The 26,982-nt window shown below is 33.7% G+C and overlaps 2 protein-coding genes across 2 annotated transcripts in view; both read left to right on the top strand.

Annotated features, from left to right (window-relative positions):
* Positions 1-15,804: 15,804 nt before the first annotated feature.
* The window catches only part of LOC123704194, a 61,936-nt gene continuing 50,758 nt past the window's right edge, over positions 15,805-26,982 (top strand). The window contains exon 1 of the mRNA XM_045652506.1: positions 15,805-15,898. The gene's annotated coding sequence lies outside the window, so the exon portion shown is untranslated. The remainder of the gene's footprint in view (positions 15,899-26,982) is intronic.
* Positions 20,262-20,936, top strand: LOC123703937. Its single transcript, XM_045652147.1, has one exon. The coding sequence runs from the start codon at positions 20,262-20,264 to the stop codon at positions 20,934-20,936; it is 675 nt and encodes a 224-aa protein (XP_045508103.1).

The following is a 26,982-nucleotide window of genomic DNA, read 5'->3' on the forward strand; positions in this document are numbered from 1 at the left end:
GTCAGCAATCGTGTTTTATTTTTGTTTACTTAACATACCTTCTACATAAAATATACAGTATTACAAATAATAGGTACCTACACATCGACTTGTAAAAAAATTACACCTTTCTTCAATTAAAGTTAGTTTCAGGGTTTCCATATGCAATTTTAACACTAATACATTATTATTTTATATTATGTATTATGAAATTTGAAACATTCAGAAACACAAATAAAAAACATCAATGCATTCGAATATTTATTAACTCTTAATAAATATCGACATTTCGAAACGTTAAACAACAAGAATCAAAATAATATAAATGAAAAATAAAAATAATATTCAGAAATACACATCTTTATAACATCAGAATTTTGTGAAATTCAGATTAAGTTAAGTATCAGTTACAAGACCTATTATGCTAAAATAAAGTTAATATAGAATTGCATACAAATATTGCACTCTTTCCTTTTATATTAATAACTAGCTGTACCCGCGACTTCGTCCGCGTGGAACAGTGACTGCGGGCAGCATATTTGAATTACAAACAGTTTGTGTAGCTGAAAATCTACTCTACAGTAATGCTTCCCTATAAACGATGTTTGACGTATGGCCATCGGGGACGAAAGCATACAGGCTCCTAGGATTGCTAACGCGTGACAGAGCTACATATAACTGACCGTGCGAGAAACAGCTGATACTAAGATCTACACCAACAACTTTAAGCGTCTGACCTTGGGCTTTATTGATTGTCATCGCAAAACATAGGCTCACCGGAAATTGCACTCGCTTAAAACTGAATGGAAAATTATTTGGTATGACGACTATAACTTTTTTATTTATGAACCGATTGACATGAAATAAACACTAAATGTTAAATGAAGCTTACCACAATATATTAGTGAAAACCGCATTTAAATCGGATAAGCCGTTTCTGAGATTAGCGTGTTCAAACATACAGACAAACAGACAAACAGACAAACAGACAAACCGACAAACAGACAAACAGACAAAAAATTTTTTAACTACAGTTTTGGGTTTGGGATCGATTTAATAATAACACCTACTCATTTTTTTTTACATATTTTGATTGTACAGACACGACTTTTCTAGAATTTTATTATATGTATTGATGATAATAATTTGAAGACAATCATATCGTAAAACTTCATACGATCTATACTGTCATATTAGGTACTATCTTTTTTAACCACATTACTTAGTTTAATGTTTAATATCACATATAATATTACATACAATGAAACATCATATTCATACAGCATAACATATTAAAAATCCTTTTTTTTTTACATAAGCACAGCAAAAAAAACAGTCAAAGACAGCTTCAGTCGTTTCAAAAGATGTTCAAATTAACCGATCAAAAAGGGAGGCGGTGGGGGGTAGAAATAGGGCAGTGGAGGGGGGAAGGGGCGGTAAAAACCCCCGTAACCCAAACCAAAACCGAAACCGCGGGGGCGTCCATAGCCGTAGCCGCCATACCAGTGTGCTGTGGTTGTCTGGAAGAGAAATTAAGTGTTAATAAGCTTGATTATTTTAACGTGTGGAAAAGTGGACCGAATTCGATAACTAGTTTTTATTTATAATATATTGATCAGTACAATTTTGAAGCTCTATTTCAAAGGACTTTAAAATTAAAGATAAATCGCAAAGCGTTGCGTAGCGTTTTAATTAGATCACAATATGGATAATAAAACAATAGATACTATTTATTACTATAAAACAATTACCATAATTATGTAAGTCTTGTATTGGCATTTTTTAAATTCATCATCATCATCATCATCATCATCAGCCCATATACGTTCCCACTGCTGGGACACGGGCCTCCTATGAGGGTACAGGCCATAATCCACCACGCTGGCCAAGTGCGGGTTGGCGGATGACACATGTCGTCGAACTTTTTTTTTAATTCTTCGACATGTCGGTTTCCTCACGATGTTTTCCTTCACCGTTCGAGCAGTGGTGATGTTACAACATGCGCAGATAAATTGAAAAATCAATTTATTTCCTGCGCGCTCGCCTGGTCTCGAACCACGGACTTATCGATTCGAAGTCCGAGGTCTCACCACTGAGCCACCACTGCTTTTATTTTTTAAATTAATTACGAGAAAATATGAAGAGTATTTAAATATTCATATTTTGTTAGTTCTCGACTATTTTTATTTATTTTTTATTTTATTATATATGTTACAGTCAAAACCCTGAACCAGTCAATAACGTTATTGACCGGTAAAATCAGTTAATAAGGATATTGACTAAGGGCGTCGGTTAATATCCTTATTAACTGATTTTATCTGATTAAACCAGTTAATAACGTTATTGACTAAGGGCATCGGTCAATATCCTTATTAACTGATTTTAAGTCGAGACATCTAGTCAATATAGGTTTTAACCGACGTGCCCAGTCAAAACTCATAAAAAGTTAAGGACGTTAGTGAAATTATACTAGAAAATCATTTAAAAAGGTTCATAAAACTTTTTAAAGCGCAATATTAAAGACTTTTATGTTTTATTAATTAATTCGGGGTATTGTTTGTAAACTGTAACCGCGCGAGAATATGTGCCCCAAAATATTTTTGAAGATGGCAATTGTGTTTTAATAACAACTAGGTTTCCGCCCGCAGCTTCGCCCGCGCAGTCAAAGAAAAACTGCATAGTTCCCGTTCCCGTGGGATTTCCGGGATTGCGTTAGTTTCTGATTTGATGGAGTGACCTGCAGGTTTACTTCGAAGACTGCTACTGGATCTAATAGACGAGTAGAGCTAGGAATGCCGAGTATGGGCTCGTTTTGTTAGTTATGTCGAGACCTTACTTCCGGACTTGATGGAGTGACCTGCAGGTGTACTTCGAAGACTGCTACTGGAACTATTATACGAGTAGAGCTAGGTGTGCCGAGTTTGGGCTCGTTTTGTTAGTTATGTTGAGACCTTACCTCCAGACTTGATGGAGTGACCTGCAGGTGTACTTCGAAGACTGCTACTGGAACTAATAGACGAGTAGAGCTAGGTGTGCTCAGTTTGGGCTCGTTTTGTTAGTTATGTCGAGACCTTACCTCCGGACTTGATGGAATGACCTGCAGGAGTACTTCGAAGACTGCTACTGGAACTATTATACGAGTAGAGCTAGGTGTGCCGAGTTTGGGCTCGTTTTGTTAGTTACGTTGAGACCTTACCTCCAGACTTGATGGAGTGACCTGCAGGTGTACTTCGAAGACTGCTACTGGAACTATTATACGAGTAGAGCTAGGTGTGCCGAGTTTGGGCTCGTTTTGTTAGTTATGTTGAGACCTTACCTCCGGACTTGATGGAGTGACCTGCAGGTGTACTTCGAAGACTGCTACTGGAACTAATAGACGAGTAGAGCTAGGTGTGCCGAGTTTGGGCTCGTTTTGTTAGTTATGTTGAGACCTTACCTCCGGACTTGATGGAGTGATCTGCAGGTGTACTTCGAAGACTGCAACTGGAACTAATAGACGAGTAGAGCTAGGTGTGCCGAGTTTGGGCTCGTTTTGTTAGTTACGTTGAGACCTTACCTCCGGAATTGATGGAATGACCTGCAGGCGTACTTCGAATACTGCTACTGGAACTAGCACCTAGCTCTACTCGTCTATTAGTTCCAGTAGCAGTCTTCGAAGTACACCTGCATGTCACTCCATCAAGTACGGAGGTAAGGTCTCAACGTAACTAACAAAACGAGCCCAAACTCGGCACACCTAGCTCTACTCGTCTATTAGTTCCAGTAGCAGTCTTCGAAGTACACCTGCAGGTCACTCCATCAAGTCAGGAGGTAAGGTCTCAACGTAACTAACAAAACGAGCCCAAACTCGGCACACCTAGCTCTACTCGTCTATTAGTTCCAGTAGCAGTCTTCGAAGTACACCTGCAGGTCACTCCATCAAGTCAGGAGGTAAGGTCTCAACGTAACTAACAAAACAAGCCCAAACTCGGCACACCTAGCTCTACTCGTCTATTAGTTCCAGTAGCAGTCTTCGAAGTACATCTGCAGGTCACTCCATCAAGTCCGGAGGTAAGGTCTCAACATAACTAACAAAACGAGCCCAAACTCGGCACACCTAGCTCTACTCGTATAATAGTTCCAGTAGCAGTCTTCGAAGTTCTCCTGCAGGTCATTCCATCAAGTCCGGAGGTAAGGTCTCGACATAACTAACAAAACGAGCTCAAACTGAGCACACCTAGCTCTACTCGTCTATTAGTTCCAGTAGCAGTCTTCGAAGTACACCTGCAGGTCACTCCATCAAGTCTGGAGGTAAGGTCTCAACATAACTAACAAAACGAGCCCAAACTCGGCACACCTAGCTCTACTCGTATAATAGTTCCAGTAGCAGTCTTCGAAGTACACCTGCAGGTCACTCCATCAAGTCCGGAAGTAAGGTCTCGACATAACTAACAAAACGAGCCCATACTCGGCATTCCTAGCTCTACTCGTCTATTAGATCTAGTAGCAGTCTTCGAAGTAAACCTGCAGGTCACTCCATCAAATCAGAAACTAACGCAATCCCGGAAATCCCACGGGAACGGGAACTATGCAGTTTTTCTTTGACTGCGCGGGCGAAGCTGCGGGCGGAAACCTAGTTGTTATTAAAACACAATTGCCATCTTCAAAAATATTTTGGGGCACGTATTCTCGCGCGGTTACAGTTTACAAACAATACCCCGAATTAATTAATAAAACATAAAAGTCTTTAATATTGCGCTTTAAAAAGTTTTATGAACCTTTTTAAATGATTTTCTAGTATAATTTCACTAACGTCCTTAACTTTTTATGAGTTTTGACTGGGCACGTCGGTTAAAACCTATATTGACTAGATGTCTCGACTTAAAATCAGTTAATAAGGATATTGACCGATGCCCTTAGTCAATAACGTTATTAACTGGTTTAATCAGATAAAATCAGTTAATAAGGATATTAACCGACGCCCTTAGTCAATATCCTTATTAACTGATTTTACCGGTCAATAACGTTATTGACTGGTTCAGGGTTTTGACTGTAACATATACACTGACACTACCTACAACTATAGTTGTATTATCTGGTTCATCATTTTTAGATATATTAAATTCGAGAAACCATTTCAATAACAATCAATAAATTGTAAAAAAATACAAATACACATTTCAGAAACTATTTAACTTTTGTCTAATATCTACATAAATAAAGATAAAATAACCTATATTACATACATCACAATATCACACAAGAGAAACCATGGTCGTAAACTAGTTTATAAACAACTCATAAGCCTTACTTTTACTTCAATTATTTTACTATTGTCTAATATCTAGATAAATAAAGAACCTATATTACATACATCACAATATCACACAAGAGAAACCATGGTCGTAAACTAGTTTATTCACAACTCAAGTCTTACTTCAATTAAGAAGGGCTCAAAGTGGTAAGTTTTGGCCCAAATTAGTTTATTAATTGCTTCAGTTATGTATATAATCTTGTTAAATATTAATAAAATATCTATAGATATTAATTGATAAATTTGGGTTACATAAAACATAATCCTAGTAAATTTGGGTTACATAAAACATAATAAATGCGAAATTTTGTGAGGATGTGTATGTGTGTGTTTGTTACTCTTTCACGCAAATACTACAAAACCGATTACAATGAAATTAAGCACACATATAGAGGTATAGAGGTAGGGTAACTTGGATTAACACATAGGATAGGTTTTATCCCGGAAATCCCACGGGAACGGGAACTATGCGGGGTTTTCTCTGAAAACGCTTGCGAAGCCGCGGGCGGAAAGCTAGTATATTATACATGCTCTAGCTACCCATTTTGGATTTGACTTATCATTTGCCGTCCTTTGGTACATACTTTCATATCATTTATATGTATCGAAATGAAAAATGTGTACAAATTCAATTTTAACGAATTGCTTTTATATTTATTATTAACCAGCTTTCCGCCCACGGCTTCGCCCGCTTTGTCTAAAACCTAATAAATTAATTATATACTACAACCTGCCTCTTGAACTGCCTCTATCTAGTTAACAAAACTGCATCAAAATCCGTTGTGTAGTTTTAAAGATTTAAGTAAACATAGGGACATAGGCATATAGGGACAGAGAAAGCGACTTTGTTTTATACTATGTAGTGAAGCCGGCCCTGTATACTCCCGGGGCTATTCTACATGGCCTTTGAATCGAAATTGTTATTGAATTTACCAATTTTGAAACTTTAATTAAACTACATAGTTAAAATCACTCGATTGAGGTATTTTGACTATGAATTTATATTATATACAAATTTTTATCCAGTTAACTACATAGAAAATAGTAATATTATTATTGAATTTCAGGATGTTGAAATACTAATGAAACTACATTATTATTTACTAGACTAGATTTCCGCCCGCGGCTTCGCCCGCGTTTGCAAAGGAAAACCCGCATAGTTCCCGTTCCCGTGGGATTTGCGGGATAAAAACTATCCTATGTGTTAATCCAAGTTACCCTCTATATGTGTGCTAAATTTCATTGTAATCGGTTCAGTAGTTTTTACGTGAAAGAGTAACAAACATCCATACATCCATACTTACCATATAATAATTTGGCCTGAATTTAACATGGTTTTTGTATACCCATACCTACTTTACGAGTAAAACTGCGTGTTGAAGCTAATAAGATTTTAATGATTATCCAATTTTATAAATAATCCTACTGATGTTATAAATGGTTTGTATGTTTGTTTATTTGTTTGTTACGCAAAAAATGCTTAATCGATTTTAATGAAATTTAGCACACACATAGAGTCAAGAGTGTTACTTGGATCAACACTTATGATTGTTAACATGAAAGTCTCACGGGGACGGGGACTATGCGGGTTATTATTTGAAAACGCGTGCGAAGCTGCAGGCGGAAAGCTAGTATCATATAAATCGAGACTCACACCAAAAATATTTTAGACAAATAAAATTCAAATCCGTCGTTTACATTTCTATAAATTATTTGTAGAAGAAAAGCTTTCTACATCTAGAAATATCTTGAATAAATTTCACAGCCCATTTAACTTTACGAGCTAACTTCAAATAGGACACCTACGCAAAACCTTTTGTAAGAAATAAAATACAGACTATTGTATCAATAGAACTAACGAAAAAAAACATAAAATAACTATGGCACAAATCAGCTTTATTGCATACTAGCTTTCCGCCTGCGGCTTCGCCCGCGTTTTCAAAGAAAAACCCGCATAGTTCCCGTTCCCGTGGGATTTCCGGGATAAAACCTAGCCTATGTTACTCGTGGATAATGTAGCTTTCGAATGGTGAAACAATTTTTAAAATCGGTCCAGTAGTTTATGAGCCTATTCGTTACAATCAAATAAACAAACAAAGTTTTCCTTTTTATAATATTACTGTAGATATATCAATTTCTTCCAATCTAATAATGAAAAAATAAAAATCATTATTGTGACTCTACATAATTTGAGTCGAGTTAGAATGCTCAGTATTTACTGTGCATTTTTATATATTATGTATGTATTCTATTTTAGAAATTTGTCTTTATATTAAAGAAGTTGTGTTACGCTCAAAACCGAAAATACTCATTGAACTAATAAATAGTCTTTATGTAGTTTAAAATACTAAAAAACTGATACTATTATATTGTCACCAGTCACATTGCGTGTTATAATTAATAGTTCACAACATTGTATGATTACAAATTTCACATCGTGGATTCAAAAATTGACACAGCGTTAGTTCATGATAAAATTTAATAAAAAATTTTGTTACTCACTTGAATAAAAACAATCAAAACTAATAATAAAACACACACACTAATCGCTTTCATTTTTACTTCTTATAATAAAAAAAAGCTCTAAAACTGTGTGAAATAAAGAATCTTAGTGATGTGACTGAAAATATCGATGTTACATTTATATACAAACTTCTAAATTTATAGTTCAAACAATTACATAAAACTTTATTATTTCCATGAAATAGAGTTCAAAATAGATCAAAAATTGAAATGAACACTTAGCACCTTTTGAATATAAGATAGTTTTTAGCATTAGAGTGATAATTAAAGGACATAGAACCAGAAAATAATTTGCGTTTTAATATTGATTATTTTTTGTTTCCTATGAAATATCTTGCAAACAAATTCTAATGAGTAATCATTAGAATTTGTTGTGTTTAAGATGTTAGATAGCCTATTTAGTATTTATCAAGGAAGGCTATAGCCTATAGGCTACGTGCCTATGTAATATTATCACGCTAAGACCAACAGGAGCCGAGCCACGCGGCTGAAACCGCGGGGCGCAGCTTGTTTTAAATAAACTTGCCATCATTATACTTTAGCCACATAATACTTAAAAGTAACTAACGCTACTTTAGCGTCCACTCCAACACTATTTATTTGTAATAACTACTGAACTAAAATTATGGTCATATTTTAAATTATTTTTTTATTGACAATATTATGTATGAATGTATGTAAGAATTTCAATATTATTTGACATGTTTAGTAGAAAAATCTCAAACTTAAACTTCGGAACTACTGGTCCGAATTGAAAAATTATTTCGGTGTTAGATAGCCAATTTATCGAGGAAGGCTATATTATATCATCACGCTAAGACCAACAGAAGCGGAGCCACGAGGGTGAAACCGCGGGACACAGCTAGTACATAGATATTTCTTATGTATATTATGAATCGATATACTGCAAAATGGGGAATCCCCTACTTAAATATAACTCAGAACAAAAGTCACCTTGTAGATGACAGAGTCAAGGCAGATCGTGGGGATTTCCTTTGTGAAATAAAATTAGATACTTCGTAATAATTCAATAAGAAATCAGATTATACAGTGATTCACAATCAATACTGATAATATAAATAAAAGTCTGTCTGTCTTTTACGTTTTCAGCACCTATCTATACTTAATATTATAAAACTGAAGAGTTTGTTTGTTTGAACGCGCTAATCTCAGGAACTACTGGTCCTATTTGAAAAATTATTTCGCTGTTAGATAGCCCATTTATAGAGGAAGGCTATAGGCTATAATATGTATATCATCACCGTGAAACCGCGGAGCACAGCTATTTTCAAATAAAGTTTTACATTGGAATAAAACATACAATATTATATACCATAATACCTATGAATATACGTATAACCATAAAACGGTTATTATAAAGTACCTACTAGCGGTCCGCCCTGGCTTCGATAACAAACAAACAAGATCTTGTACAAACTATCGCATTATATTATAGAAGGATATTGAGAATATTCCATTTCCCCGAAATACTATACAAAGGAATCTAGAAATTTCCAGATCTAGTTTGACCTGTAACCTATATGAAGGTAGCCGGGCGAGCTGAATCGACCCATTGCAACATTGCAGATGCGCTCTTGATACTATAGTGATGTGTATTATCGATAAAATAAACTATCGACGGCTATTATTTTTTTAATTTTGTGATTATTTTATATGGGAATTATTTATTATTTAATAGCGACTCGTTGTGCTCTTGATACTATAGTGATGTGTGATATCGATAAAATAAACTATCGACTACTGTTTTATTAAGTTGGCGTTTGTTTAGTTCTCACTGGGCATCAAACCCGGCTATATTCTACGCTAACGACTTAACTACAGTACGAAGAAGTCGATCGAACGTAGAATCTAGTAGTAGTATGTATGAAAAGCTTTTCAACAACTTACTTGAAGTACAGAACTTCGATATAGTTATGTGACTTGAAGTACCTACTTAAGTTAGTAAATGTCATGTGTACTACAATTAACCTTGATCTAGATTCTAGAAGTAAAAAATTCAAGTTTCAAGTTCAGTTCATTACTGTTTTCATTACAATCCTTAATAAAATATTCGTGACATTTTTTTTAATTTAATAATTATATTAAGTATTAAAATATAGCAATTAGCAAGGCATTAGGCAAATGCTTACCTAGATTGTAGTTAAAACAAAAACTATTTTGTACTTAGTGCCGATCGTAGTTGTCCGTATGACATTTTCTTGATTCTTTTCTTTAAATTATGTACTGTAAATACATACAAATGTTATAATATTGATATATTTATTTCACCATGATTACCAATTTACAAATGTTTGACATTGGTTTAAATTAAAGAGATAGATAATTGCCGAATTTTAAAATAAGATTAATTTTGATACTTAGTCTTAATTAATAGTTCTTTATTAGTTATGTTTTTGGGTGTGGTGGTATAATATAAGTATTTATTTATCGACAATCGATAAACGAATTTCGCCATCCCTAGACATCCTGTTTCCCGTTTACGTCACTATCGTACTTGACCTATGATATCTAAACCAAGCTAATCAGGACACTGCATTCGAAACACGACCATATTGCCTTGAAATAGAGTCTTGTTTACGTAAAACAATGTTAGATCTAAAATAAACGGGAGACACGCTTTTATCAAGTTGGAAATGTCTTTCCCAACATAAGAACTATTTAAATACGTATAGTTTCATCTTTATTACGCCTTAAAGACTAGCGCAAAGTGGAAGATATTAGAAGAGCGTCCAAAGAAACTCATTTGAAGTAATTTGAAACGCCTGACAAAATGTGTTAGCAAAGTTTGTGAAACGAATATCGTATTTTATTTGTGCTAGGAGATATAAATGTTGAAGACGTTTCATTGTAGCCTCAAGGGAGGATATATTACATTTCCTTCAAATCATAACCGATATTTTATCTCCGAATATAATATTGGAATTCGATATTTTGTCAAAGGGTACAAAAATTTCAATCGTGGTATACTTAGGTAAGTATTGCTTTTATTTGTAGATAAGTTAAGATTTTCTTTTACTTGTAGATATAGTAATTAATCCTTCCTTGCCGTCCAGCAAGGTGTAAGAACTGTGTCTGGCCGTAACGCCCCCTTGGTGCGCTCGGTAAAATTGGTAAACGACTTGCTCGCTCTGCTACCCGAGACAGATTTATTTAATACGTCCTTAAATACGTATAAATCGAATGTTTTTAAATTCTTAAGTCGATAATTAATGAAAATTGTAAACTTATCCTATTTTAATATTTTATTTTAAACTAAACATGTAATGCTTTGGGTTTTACACCTGTTAATTACTTGTTGTTATGAAATAAATAAATAAATAAATTAGTGTTATGAACAGTATAGTTTTAAAATAAATATAAGAAGAAGGTTATATTCGTTTATACAATATAAATAATAATTTGAACTTTAGTTTCGGACGGTAAAGTACGTTGAGAAAGAAAGTTTGTGAGGATAGATGGATGGATGTTTGTTACTTTTTCACGCAAATACTACTGAACCGATTACAATGAAATTTGGTATGTAGATAGCTGAAGACCCAGAATAAACCCACAGGAATGGAAACTATGTGGGTTGTGTTTTGAAAACGTGGTCGAAATAATTTAGAAAAATAGTGCAATATGGTTTCAGCACTTCTTTCTAAAAAATAAATGAAAAGCCATAAATAGATTCGCACTTTATAATATAGATTCAGATAATCCAATTCCACTTTTGCCCTCAAAATCAAAGCGACCGTCAAACAATGATAAATAACCTATAATTATTTTAAATTAAACGTCCAAAAGCTGAATTGAGTTATGGGTCTGCATTTTGGCAAGGTTCAATGACCGAAACAGGTTTTAGGACGAAAATTAAAAAGGTTGATACTAAGAAATCACAGAACAGTAAAAACTAAGTCATTGGAGTTCTTTTCTTATGAAAGCATTGAAAAGATATTGAGTTCCAAATTTGTTTTCTCTTATATAAAGAACAAAAAACTATGCTAAGTGTTGATCATCTATAAATATAATAATAGTTAATGTAACTTAGCTCTTTAAATTTCGTAGTGCTGAATTCAAATATGTAATAGAGAAGATCTATCCATACTAATATTATAAATGCGAAAGTAACTCTGTCTGTCTGTTACTCAATCACGCCTTAACTACTGAACCAATTTGCATGAAATTTGGTATAGAGATATTTTGATACCCGTGAAAGGACATAGGATAGGTTTTATCCCGGAAATCCTACGGGAACGGGTTTTTCTTTGAAAACGCGGGCGAAGCCGCGGGCGGAAAGCTAGTAATTCTATAATATGATATAACAAAATAAGTATTCAAATTTTGCAGCAAAAAGCAAATATTTTATATATATATAAATTTTTCCTGGCCATTGCTTTTGCCACAACTTGCAAAGTTGCAAATACCTTGCAATCCTATGCTGTTAAATAATTATTTATTGAATTAATTTAAATAATTCAAAATTATGTTCTATTCTCTACATTGTATAAAACAATCCGCCAAATTCGGCGTTCCATTATCTTCCAGAAACTTCTTGAAAATTCCATCAACGGAAAATACCAAAGGAGCAAACAACACGTAGTGTGTAATATAAAATTGAAAACAAAGCTCAACAAATTTCCCGTTGTTACCGTATCGGAAAGCGTCGTTTGGAGCTCAAAAATAAATAAATCCTTCTATCTATTTCTGATAGATGTGAATAGGGCTGCCACTAGCAAGTTTTCGAAATTAATCTTGTTTCGTGTTATGAGACAAGTTTAAAATAATACACCCAAGAGAGAAATAGTGCAATGATTACTAACCTCTTTTTAACAAGAAAAATATTTATTTAACTCATAGACTTAGAATAAGATGTAAATTTTCTATTATTCTATGACTATAAGTGACTTACAAGTCTGATTCAACATTTCTATCTCATGGAACAGTAAGTATTAGAAAACCAATAATGAACGCGAGATTTAATATACCATACTTTATTATTATATGTATAATTTTGGCTCCTGAAACACAGTATTTTACTAATTCAGGAGACTATGGATTCATATAATTATACGATAAAAAAAATAACAAAAAGACTTTACTTGAAGTTGACAACCCTATTTACTTTCACGGGCCCGGGCGCTATGAAAGCGATAACTCAAGAATAGAATATCGAATACATTGTGTGGACTTGTTATTGTTAATATTGTTCCGACATGCTAGGGCTGCCAAATTGTATTTTCAAAATATTAATATTGTATGATTTATAATAAATTACTTAGGATGAATTATATTTTTATATTCAGTCGACAACTGAGACTGTACGTTTAAACCCGTACACATATATGCGTGAATCTTCAATCTTTTTGTGTTTCTTTTTTTTATCTGGATGTATTTGTATAAACGAAAATATTCATTTAAATATATAGGTACATGATGCATCTTAATTAATTGTGTTTGCTAGTTTTCTCTTTTCGTTTTTAAACAAATATTGTTTTAAAAGATTGAAGTATAACGTACCTATGCCGTTATAATATTATGTATTCATAATTCATATTATTCAAATATGATTGCTATCTCTATGTACAATGTAAGTCTTTGTGTACTCTAAATTAATAAAAAAAGTAATATGTACCACAAAATACGTACCTAATACCTAGTAGCGGTACGCTTTTTACTTATTTAGAAATGCAATTATTATCATAGATTTTAGCTTCACCAATTTCTTTTATAATATTTGTAGAGAAATGGACAAACTAACGAAAAAATCTGATTGATTTGTATGATATGTGCAGTGAAATGTAGGACCTAGGTACCATATTCGTCAAAATGTTTTTATAATATATCTACTAGCTGTGCTCCGCGGTTTTACCCACAGTGCTCCGTTCCTATTGGTCTAAGCGTGATGATAATATAAATAATATAGCCTAAAGCATTCCTCGATAAATGGGCTATCTAACAACGAAATAATTTATCAAATCGGACCAGTAGTTCCTGAGATTAGCGCGTTCGAACAAACAAACAAACTCTTCAGCTTTATAATAAAATTTTAGTATAGAAAAGTGACACAGTATGACCCATAATAATAATTATTTCTTAACACTTTTACTACGTGAGTATACGTACGTAGGTTTCTGTGTGCGTGGGCCGACACGCACTTGACCGATTTTTTGTTCGACAGCATGTTGCGCGGCTATCCCCATACTTGGGCTATGACGTCACGACACAGTAACGAAACAATTGTCCACGGGAATCGAACCTGTGACCTCTGCGTTATCGACGATTTGGTTGAAAAGTTAAAATCTTTACTTACTTTGAGGATAAGGTAATGTTTTTTTGTATCAAACAAATATAAATCTTATATTTTATGAAATATAGATCAATTTTCTATGAATTAATATGGTAGTTACGACGTTTTCATTTGTAGAAAAATCAATACAGCCTTCACAGGTTCTCTTGCAATGAGCTTCTGATGAATAAAGCATTGTTCATAATGATACATTTTTATTTAATTATTTTTTAATTATTGTGGTTTTGTTGGTAAATAATATTTTGTTTTGATTTTGTTTTGATTTTTTATATTTGAAGTGAAACTTCTTTATCGGGGTTGGAAAAAAATTTAGTGTAACATTTTTTCGTTACGCGTGACATTTTTCCGTTTCGCGTGATTCGACATATTTCTCTAAAGTTGCATATTATAGTAAATTATTTTTGAAAAATAAGGTCATAAAGAAGTTTCACTTCTTACGTGTGTACACTAGTACACGCACACATTTTTCTCAGTGTTTTTCAATATTTATTGAATTAATGATTTTTTGTGGGTATTTTTACTTGGATTTAATCACTTGGAAACTCTGACCGCATAATTTCACACCATTAAATTGAATAGAATATAAGAACCACACTTCTATATTATGATTATTATTACTTACTAGCTGTGCTCCGCGGTTTTAACCGCATTGCTCCGCTCCTGTTGGTCTTAGCGTGATGATATATAGCATAGCCTTTCTCGATAAATGGGCTATCTAACACCGAAATAATTTTTCAAATCGAACCCGTAGTTCCTGAGATGAGCGTGTTCAAATAAACAAACAGTTAGTATAGATGGCGCATTTACATTCGCGTGCTCAATTCGCCTGGTCACTCGACGAAACATTCGTTGCGAGGCAGCGTTCAGACATTTGTCTTCCCAGTAATCAAATAACATTCAAAAATCGAATACAAATACGTGATTGTCAAGGCAAATAGCCCCTGTTTACATGCATGTTCGTTTTTTGCTTTAATGATGTGTAATGTGTAAATGCACCATTATAATAAATCTTCCGTCGTACACAGTTTTCATTTAGTAAGCAGATTGATGGAAGTAATTTAAATAAATAAAAAAATATTTCACACTAGCTCCACATTATGTGTGTAATTGAAATAAAACATCAAATTAATTAAATAATGACCGGTTTCTGCATCATTGTCATTGATGTAAAAAAGAATAAAAGCCGATCAGTGACAACTCGTAAATTTAACCTTTTTATTTTTATTCCAATTACGCTTAAAAATAACTGGAGTTAGCATTTTATTGTAATACAAGCTTTCCGCCCACGGCTTCGCCCGCTTTATCAAAAACCTAATATATATACCTACCTAATATAATACCTAATATATATACTAAAACATCTTCTGTGTATTAAAAAAAATCAAAATCCGTTGCGTATTTAAGAGTTAAGCATACTCAGGGATGGGCCGACAGAGATAGCAACTTTGTCGTGATTTATTTTACACTAGCCGGCTGTTCCTGGCTTCACCCGTGGACCCGGGATAAAAACGAAATAACATATAAGTAGCCTATGCTACTTAAGAAAAATGGAGCTTTCCGCCAGCGTAAGAAATTTCAAAATCGATACAGTAGTTTTTGTATGAAAACATTACAAACAAACATACAAAAAAACAACAACAACAAATGTGTCCTTAGTTTAGTTACCAGTCTAACCGCTGCTTTACAATTTCGACTCGACAGTCGACCACTCAGTCGAGTCGTGGAGTGCGCGCGCGGCGACTGTCTGCCGCTCGATAGTGCCATATTTAGTCAGCTGTCAACAAATATTGTGTTTTGTGAGTATTCTTTTACTATCTGTGCACTTTTGAATAACCTTGAGTTTGGAAAATAGTGTTAATTCGAATTTATGTCAATGTTATTTTGACATTTGTGTCATGTGTGTGTTTTTTGTTACACGCAATTGAGAGGATACGTTCATGTTTTAGTTTTATAATACATAGTTTGTATGTGTATATTTAAAAGTGAATTATAATACTTTATAAACTATGTTATGTGGATTCTATTATTGATTATTTTTAAAAAGTATTGCCAGTATGGGATAATAATAGTTACACCTATTTAATAATTCATGAATTCACAATATACCTACCAACATACTTGTTCGTTTTCCGAATTAAGCAAAAACCCACTTTTTGCTACATAATTAAATCAATTTGTAATGTTTTTAATTTATTTAAGTAACTAGATAGGTTTAAAAGTGGATTTGAGACTAAAATCCTAGTAAAACAAACCAAATAATAAGATAAGTTTTAAAAAAGCTTTTGTCAAAGAACAAACTTGAAGGACACCAAGTTTATTGAATTATAAATAAACTTATTTATCATTACAAGTTTTTAAAATATTATTGCTTGTTGTAAAAGTTAAGATACATAGTTACCTACTAGTACACTGATAAGTATACACCATCATAGAGCCTGAATAGCAGCTGATAAACAGCGCTGTCCACTACAGTTCAGCAAAAGCTGAGACGCTGACTTTTGTTAATTCCCACTTGGGTATTTACTATGTTCGTTATTTCGAAGGAGATTTAATGGGAAATGCAAGATAAATGTTATGGATTCTTTAATAAAAGAGAAAAACATACCTATATATTAAAATGTAATTATTATCTAGCTGCGCTTCGCGGTTTCACCCGCGTGGCTTCGCTCCTGTTAGTCTTAGCGTAATGATATCCTATAGCCTATAGCCTACCTCGATAAACGGGCTATCTAACACCGAAAGATTTTTTCAAATCGGACCAGGTTCCTGAGATTAGCGCGTTCAAACAAACAAACTCTTCACTTCGTTTACTTACCTATATTACGAAAACGTAAACGTCTAGACGTAAAATTTGATGCAAATATTATATCCAAACTAATTTATCAGTTAAATTATATAAAGGCCAATAAAATCACGTAATACCTAATAAGTAATAACTTTAGTATTCCCTTAAATAACATATATTTATCCCTTTCATTTCAAAGTTGTTTTATAATAATTGTAATAGCTTGGATAGTGTTAGACTTGTTGTTTCTGTGATACATATATAAATCCTACTTCATCATCAGCCCATAAACGTTCCACTGCTGGGACACGGGCCTCCTATGAGGGTACAGGCCATAATCCACCGCGCTGGCCAAGTGCGTGTTGGCGGATGACACATGTCGTCGAACTTTTTAATTCGACATGTCGGTTTCCTCACGATGTTTTCCTTCACCGTTCGAGCAGTGGTGATGTTACAACATGCGCAGATAAATTGAAAAATCAATTTAATTCCTGCGCGCTCGCCTGGTCTCGAACCCCGGACTTATCGATTCGAAGTCCGAGGTCTCACCACTGAGCCACCACTGCTCTCAAAATCCTACTTAGAATCTGAAATTTCTAATTTAATATGTTATTATGGGAATAGAATGTAGTTTATAAAATGACTAGATTTCCGCGCGCGGCTTCGCCCGCGTTTTCAAAGGAAAACCCGCATAGTTCCCGTTCGCGTGGGACGGTGGGACAGAGCTTAATTATATAAAACATAGGTACCTATATCAATTCGTGGCTAGTTCGTCCTTATAGAGTTAGCTACCTTCTCATGAAATTCTTAAAAGTTGGTTTATTTGAAACAAACATACAGACCTATCTAAGTTTAATTGACCATTTACCAGTGTAAAATAATGTACTTTGAAACTAATTAAGAAAAATATAGGTAGGTACGTCTAGAAGAAAAACGTGGTAGCGTTTTTGTGCGCTTGGTCGGCAAAAACTTCGTAATTTTTAAAGTCATTGCTTGATGTATAGTTTTGGTATAAAAAGGTAAATAAATACCTTAGCTTGTAAATTAATTTACTTTGAGTTCAAGTGGTAGACAGTAGACAGAAAATAATTAAATTTTGTACAAATTAATAAGTAATGGTGTAAAGAACACGAAGAAAACAAAAGCAAGTCAAGAAAACACAATAAAGTTAGCATAAGCTATTGATAAGTATTGTGTGGTAGTAGAATTTAAGATTGAAGTTTAACAGGTTATGTTATAAACCTGAATTTATCAACTAGGTATTTTACACATAACAATATAACCTACAACGTAGGTCCATAATTATAAACATTTGAAAGTAGGTACATACCTTTAAAACAATCACTTCTTTTTTTTTTCCCCCGCTTTTAATACTCACAGTACAAAATATATTAATTTGTTCATGAAAAATAATATCTATTTACGAAGGTATCTACAAAATTAAACACTTCTTAAATTTACCGTATTAATTGCAATTAATAAATGAATCAAATAATTTATGGTCACGAATAATATACAGATAATAAAATTTTATGGCACTTTAATATAATCTAGATCTAGAACATGTGAGCTTTACCAATAATATCGTACGGTATATTATAATTTATGCAGAGAATTAATTACTGACGTAGTGGTACTAGGCTCATAATTATTATCACTAAATGTTTATTTTTATACTTATGTTATAATTTGTGGATAATTTTTTTATCGTCATAATTAATATATGTCTTAATTATTTTTAATATTATTAGATATTATGTATTGTTTTTTTTTGTAAACGCTAATTGTTTTTGGACGCAGCGCGGCGCCATAAAAAAATAAATTTTTAGGCTAAGCGCGCACCACGATTTTAATTTTTGCGACACGATTTCAAAATCGCGCTGTAGAAAATCGCAGAGAGTACGGTGCGCGCACAGCGATAATTTAATAGTGATCCCTTACTCACTTTCATCATGGATTTCGTACAAGTTGCTTGTCTTTATTTACTACTTCGGAGGATAAGAAGAAAAAAAAAGAAAATTCGTCTTTATTGGACTCATTCTTTTACAGCAGATAGAATTGTCAAAAGTTTCTTTTATCCATACTTATATTATAAATGCGAAAGTAACTCTGTCTGTCTGTAAATTTGGTATAGAGATATTTTGACACCCGAGAAAGGACATATGATCGGTTTTATCCCGGAAATCCCACGGGAACGGGAACTATGCGGGTTTTTCTTTGACTGCGCGGGCGATGCCGCGGGTGGAAAGCTAGTCAGAAATATAATGAACTTCGGATGTATCCCAAAAAATTCTTTGGCTATTATAGAATGAAAATTCCGCCAAAGGGCTGCCCTTTGTGCTTTTTTATTTTTTTTATTATTGTAACCTTTATGTTTATTTTGTTTCTTGTACAATAAAGTGTTAAATAAATAAATAAATTCAAACCTTTGACAGATTACTGAGTTTATGTTTACCAAACAGTACCTACCTATACCACTACGATGTTTACTGTTGGACAGACGAAACACAAGTGAAGTGCCAGCCGGGCCCGAGTGTGCGATTTTATTATCGCAGTGCGCGCGGTACCATACAATTTCATATTCTGCATTTCATTTTCGCGACAATCGCGTCGCGAGCAGTCGCAGCAAAATGTGACAAATCACAATTTTAAAATCGCTGCGATTATTGATATTCCGTTTTTAGACTCGTTAGGGACAAGACGTATTTTTTGTGTTCCTGGAATTAAACAATTGTCTCACAGTATAATAGTCTCACATGTTCATGTAATAAGTATCAAAATCGCGTAAAAGTGCAGAAGTGATTTACGTCATTCCTAAATATTCTCAAAATTAAATACAACGAATTTGTCGCGGCGCGCGCCCCGCACTTCACACCGAGGGAAAGAGACGGACTCTCATTTTTGGAAATAATCCGTCGCAGATTTGAAGCGTCGCTACCAAAAGTAAGGAATTTGCAACCGTTATTCTATTAATAGAATTGAAACAAAATAATATTTAAAATATGGCTTGTAACTGCGGAGCATGTAATAAAATAATAAGAATAAATCAACATCACATTAAATGCTCTATATGTTCCCAAAACTTTCACTCAATATGTGCTAATATAACAGATTTTAAAAAAATATCCGAAGAATTTAAACTGAACTGGTTATGCTCACATTGTTATGCCAAACATTCAAACAATGTCACATCCAATACTCCAACCTTGACGAAAGACTCCAACTCTACACTAAATAATAACAACACCCCCCGGGAGGCTCTGCGTATGTCTCCTGCGACTTGCTCATCTGATATCTCAAAAGAAGTGTCAATCAGTGCTATCGTTCACGAGATGAGATTGATCAGAGAAACCGTTGGAGAAATTAAATCCCAAATGACGACCCTTACTGACCATATAGCGAAATGTAACCTACGTCTTGATGAGTACGACACCAAGTTGGAATGTCAAGAAAAACGAATTCTTATGTTAGAATGTGCAATCACTGAACTCAAAGATCGCTTGAACACAAACGCACAAGCTCTCCTCCGTAATGAAATAGAAATTGCAGGCGTTCCAGAAACTCCAAATGAAAATCCCGCACATACATTCCACGTTATCTCTCTAAAATTAGGTATTCCTATAGAAGAATCTGACTTAGATTTCATCACCCGCGCGGGCCCCCCGCGGAAGTCCTCTCAAAATACTGGCTACTCCGAAGACAACTCACAACAGCCATCTCGACCTCTAATAGCCCGATTCTTGAGTCGTAATAAACGTGATGAATTTTTAAAAGTTGGTAAAATGAAGCAGCGCTCCATTAACGCTCTAGACATGGGACTTGGTTCAGCAGCATCCAAAAATACGGATATCTATTTCAATGAACGGCTCACTCAGGAAAACAGACATTTATTTCGTGCCGCTCGGCAACAAACAAAGGCATCTGGTTACAAGTACTGCTGGATTAAAAACGGAGTGGTTTACATACGTAAACAAGAAGGGGACCCAGCAATCGCCATCAAGAAACCAGAGGATCTTCACCAGCTGCATAACTCTCAGACTAACCCGTAAGCTTGCTCGCATATCATATTCCTTCCTCTGGTGCAAAAATTGTAAATATTATATTATTTGTCTAGAAACTACCACAACATTTGAAATAATACACTCCTTCCTTTTAAGTATTATACTCCACCATAAACATATTTCTTATGTAAATTATTGCAAATTCATTATTAACATAATTAAGTTAAATAATTATAAGGTAAATAAGTTGCTCAACGCAAAAATGAGCTTGCACACAATAAATATAAAACGAACGATAACAATTGTTACAACTTCACTTTGTTTAAAAACTTCACATAGCTATGCGAACCAAAAGTATAAACACTCGATATATAAAATATTGATTTTGTTTTTACCTGCGTTATATGAGAATGTAATTGTTTTTATTTATAATATTAATTGTTTAAAGATCTCACATATTGTCTGTGCGAACCGACAGTCAAAAGGCACCATAATACATAAAATATTGATTTTGTTTTTATCTTCGTTATATTATGTGAATTTAATTGTTTTTATTTATAATTTTAATTGTTTAAAGATTTCTCATACCAGTGTGCACCGAAAGTCAAAACGCACGATATATAAAATATTGATTTTGTTTTCATTCTCGTTACACGATAATGTAATTGATTTTATTACTAACTATTCTAACTTTAATTATTTAAAGATCTCACATATCTGTGTGTACCTAAAGTTAAAACGCACGTTATATAAAATATTGATTTTGTTTTCATTCTCGTTATACGATAATGTAATTGATTTTATTTCTAATTATTCTAATTTTAATTACTTAAAGATCTCTCATATCTATGCGTACCTAAAGTCAAAACGCACGATATTGTACAAAATATTTATTTTCTTTTTCACTTCGTTCTTTGAGATTGTATTTAATTTTACTTCTAACTTTAATATAACTACTCTTTGTTTAAAGACTTCACATACCTGCGCGAACCTAAAGCCAGAGCGCAAGACCTATAAAATATTTATTTTGTTTCCATCTTCTTTATATTATGAGAATGTATTTATTTTTACTTCTTATTGTATTCTTTCTTCCAATTTCATTTTTACAGTAACTTTCCAATCATCAAAAATATGTAAACACACTAATTACAACACACACATCACACAGCACACAACTCACTCACACATCACACAGCACACCTATATTACTTGCTCTGTGCAGCACACGACTCTCACGCACTTTCACTTTCTATCACTAACATTCAATTCCATCATAAACATTCATAATCACACACGTTGCACTCGTAATTACACACATATTATTAATTACCATAAGTATACTCAAGCACAATTTAGGGATGACAAAATATTCTACAAGAAAAAACCTTGCCGTTATAAATTCACCTCTTCAACATGTCACTAATTAATGTAACTAATGAATTAGATGTAACCATTTCAATTGACTGTCATCCCTACCAGTCTATAGAAGAATTCAATAACTCTAACTTGAAACCTAACACCAACAGATTTTCGGTATTATCATTAAATATTAGGAGTATACAAAGAAATTTTGATGACTTTGTTTTAAACTTGAGTAGGTTCCATGATAAATTTGATGCTATAATTCTAACTGAATGCTGGTTAAGTGAAAATACTATAATTGACCACCTCCCTGGATACAACTCATTTCGTACTTCCAACCAGATAAATAAATCGGGTGGTGTAGTTATATTCATTAAAGATTGCCACAAATCAGCTATAGAACATTCCTCGCTCACAAACGCAGATAGCCTAAAACTTAACATCAATCATAACATCTCTCTTCTAGGAATCTACCGGACCCCATCCATTCCGGTTAACACCTCATTTCTTTCTTCCTTAGATACTCTACTTCACACATTAAGCAAGAAACCTATTGCGATAGTAGCTGGCGATTTTAATATTGATATCTGTAACTCGGAATCTCAAGAATCTATAGATTATCTATGTATTATGTCATCTCATTCTTTACTCCCCACTATCACAAAACCCACTCGAAATAAAACTTGCCTCGATCACATCTTCATCAAATCAACCGGCAGACTCTACGGTGCAATATGTAAATCAACTATTACCGATCATGACATTGTAATAGGTCAAGTAGTAAATACAAAGCAACCACAAAAACTACCTCGATGGCGTACGAAAACCGACATAGACGCTCTCATCACATCACTAAAAAATACCGATTGGAAGGAAACTCTCTCCTCTACACAAGTTAATAATGCATCTTCCTCATTTTACGAAATATTAACGAACTCCATAGAAAAACACTCGGTTAAAATTAAAGTTAGTCGCAGACGCACAAATTTAAAGCCGTGGATCACCCCGGGATTAATTCGATGTATAACCCACCGTGACAAATTACATAAAGACGCAAAGCTACACCCTAATGACCTTACACGCCAACTTATATATAAGAGATATAGAAACTTTTGCAATAAAATACTTCGAAATGTCAAAATACAATACAATAGCACACTAATAGAACAAAACAAATCTAACCCAAAATTACTATGGAAAACCATTAAAAACATAAGTCAAACCAGTACTCATTCCAACCCTCCGGTGGAATTACTTCAAATTAATAACGATATAAATAGATCTCTCTACAACTGTAATAAATATTTTACTTCGGTTGGGAAAACTTTATCTGATCAGATCCTAAGCAAACTTAATACATCTCATGAAGATCTAATAAATTCCTACAAATCAGATAACTCAGCACCGCAATCCTTTTTTCTCTCCCCCTCCGATGAAACAGAGGTACGCAAAGTAATAATGAGCTTGAATAACGATAGCTCCCCCGGATTAGACAATCTCACAGTCCGAACGATAAAAGCCATTCTTCCTGAAATTATTAAACCTCTCACACACATAATAAATCTCAGTATAGAATCCGGTGAGTTTCCTGACTGCTGGAAAATAGCAGTTGTAATACCGATATACAAAAATGGAACAAAAAGCCTCCCAGAAAACTACAGACCCATAGCTCTTTTAAACATTCTTGGAAAAGCCCTCGAAAAAATTGTGAACTACAGACTGACATCTTACTTAGAGAAATATAAACTCATTTCAGACAAACAATTCGGTTTCAGAAGTAACAAATCTACTGAGCATGCCATTACACTACTTTCCAATCTCATATCTTCACATTTAGAAAACGGACACTGTTGTCTAAGCGTCTTTTTAGATCTGGCAAAAGCCTTCGACACTATATCCCTTGGCCTACTCGTAAAGAAATTGGAGGCAATTGGAGTTAGAGGCGTTTCACTAAATTGGTTTAGGAGCTATCTTACAGACCGCAGGCAATGCACAAAAATCGACAACAAACTTAGCTCCGAACTAAAAATTGAATTTGGCGTACCACAGGGAAGTGTTCTCGGTCCAACTCTTTTCATCATTTACATTAATGACATACTTAAAATGAGTTTGGAAAACTCCCACATAATTGCATACGCCGACGACACTGCTCTGGTATTTCATGGCGCAGATTGGGACCAAACACATAGACTTGCAGAAACAGGTCTATTAAAAATAACAGAAGCACTCAACCAAAACCTATTAACTTTAAATCTCAAAAAAACCAAGTACTTAACATTTTCAAAATCTGCAAACCCCAAACTCTACCCCAAACAGTCTCTCCAACTTCACTCCTGTACCAACCCCGGCAACACTCATTCATCATGCAATTGCCATCACATTGAATCCACTCCCTCACTAAAATATTTAGGTGTTACCCTAGACAGCAACCTAAACTTTCATCTACACATTAGTGAAGTTTCATCAAAAGTAAGGAAACTCATCTTCATAATGAAAAAACTGCGCAATTGCACCCCACTAAAAATTCTCAGACAAGTTTACACGTCCTTATGCCAATCTATTATAAATTATAGCATCTCTGTCTGGGGCTGCGCTGCCAAAACTCACCTCCTGCAGCTGGAGAGAGCTCAACGTGCACTGATTAAAGTGACTCTTAAAAAGCCTTTCCGATTTCCTACGAATGAACTTTATCGTGAGTTTAACGTACTTCGCGTTCGTCAATTATACATACTTTCAGCAGTAAACCTAACCCATAAATCAATCGTTTCGCGGCCCGATTACAAAGATCTCCTAAAGAAAAGAACATTCCGTATCCCACTTCCTGATTTCAACACAAAAATAGCTAGACGTAGCCCAGCTTACTCACTCATTCATACGTACAATAATGTTTGTAAAACAAAACATCTGAAAAACTGCAATCTGTTTAAATGCAATAAAATAATGAAATCTTGGCTGCACGAACTTTCATACAGCGATACCGAAGATCTGGTCTAAATATAAGAATAAACTTTAACTTTAATAGAAATCTGTTGGTGAGAAATAAAACTTGAACAATTTACATATGCTAAAATACTAATTTAATTGATATTATTGGATCCCTGAACGCATTCACACATGAACACAAACACACACATATTTACACTATCACTTTAATCCACACTCACCTTCTCACAACACGCACTCACGCACACTCACACTCACACACACACACACACACACACACACACACACACACACACAATCACACACCCTATGTTAAATGGAAAATGTTGTAAGTTCTAGTATTAAATACACTCATTATTATTAATTATAAATTATTTAAACATAATTATGTATTGATGTACTGTACAATTCGTCTTAATAAAGTTACCTGTACTCCGTCTCTGATATCCAAGATACAGGCAATAGCCTAGTTTGGATATCACTGTACTAGCAACCTTGTAAACTAATCCTACTGTTATCACACTTAACAATGTAATGTTTGAATATTTTGGTTAATAAATATTTTTATTATTATTTATTATTATTATTTAATCGCATGTGCGCGCATTGTCATAGTAACTCATACGTTGTATTTCTGCGATAAAATAATCACGCTGCATAAAATCGTGGTGCGCGCTTAGCCTTAATTCTCAGACTGCCAATAAAAAGTGTGTTCTAACTTCTAATTTCAAATATGCCGCCATAATTCTATAACATTTTTCTTTACGACGATTGTAGAGAAAAATGAAAATTATTAGGTATAACGAAAAAATTTAGAATTATTTAATTATTTGTACAAAATTTGATTATTTATTTAATGAAATAAAGAAGTGATTGTTTTAAAGGTATGTACCTACTTTCAAATTACTTGTTCTAAGCATTGTTGATAAATTAATTACAAGAAAAATAGTGAATAGTTATTAAAAAGAGTGAAAAATGTGTAAATTGGCGTCATAATAATCAAAGAAAAGCGCCGTGAACAATATACTTCCAAAAAGGAAGGTCATTGACACGTGTCCTCATATATAAAGGTAATTTATAAAATATTATTATTACTTTTAAAGTAAAAGTAAATATTAGTTCGATTTCCATGAATATCTCCGTAATTATTCACTGATAGGATGCTGATAGGTATGTGTTTTGTCTGTTTACTTTTACTAATTAAATTTATCTGAGTTTAGTCAAACTTATAAATGGAAATCTGTGAAGCATTTTAAAAATTTACAAGTACGATATTATTATTAATTTTTATGTCAACATTTTTATTTCTTTCAAAGATATGGCTTTATTAATTCAGTTATTAGCCTACTAATACTTAAACTTTTGAAAAAAATACTGTAACTACTTATTTCAAGTTCCACACTATGTAAAATTCAATTGTAATATTGACATGATTTTAAAAGAGCAACTACCTATGGAGTTTCTTGCCGTCTTCTCCATAGATAGGTACTTACTGCTTTCCGAATCGGTGGTAAATGTTAAAATATGTAATGACGATTCAAAAGTGCTTCTAGAAGAAGTCTAATTGAATACCTAAATTTTTAGTTTGAGTTTAAACTCTTATTATTATCTAAAATATGTAGAATAAACACAGTTATAAATTAAATTCTAATTTCCGCCATAACTGTATTCCCATTATTATTGAAATACCTATATAAAAAACGAATGTTTGTTTGTATGCTTGAGTTGTGGCTACGGACCGGATCGATTCCCGGTTCAAGCATTCATCAAATTAATTACCCGTTAATAG

The sequence above is a fragment of the Colias croceus genome, chromosome 28 (assembly GCF_905220415.1).
Source record: "Colias croceus chromosome 28, ilColCroc2.1".
Taxonomy (NCBI): domain Eukaryota; kingdom Metazoa; phylum Arthropoda; class Insecta; order Lepidoptera; family Pieridae; genus Colias; species Colias croceus.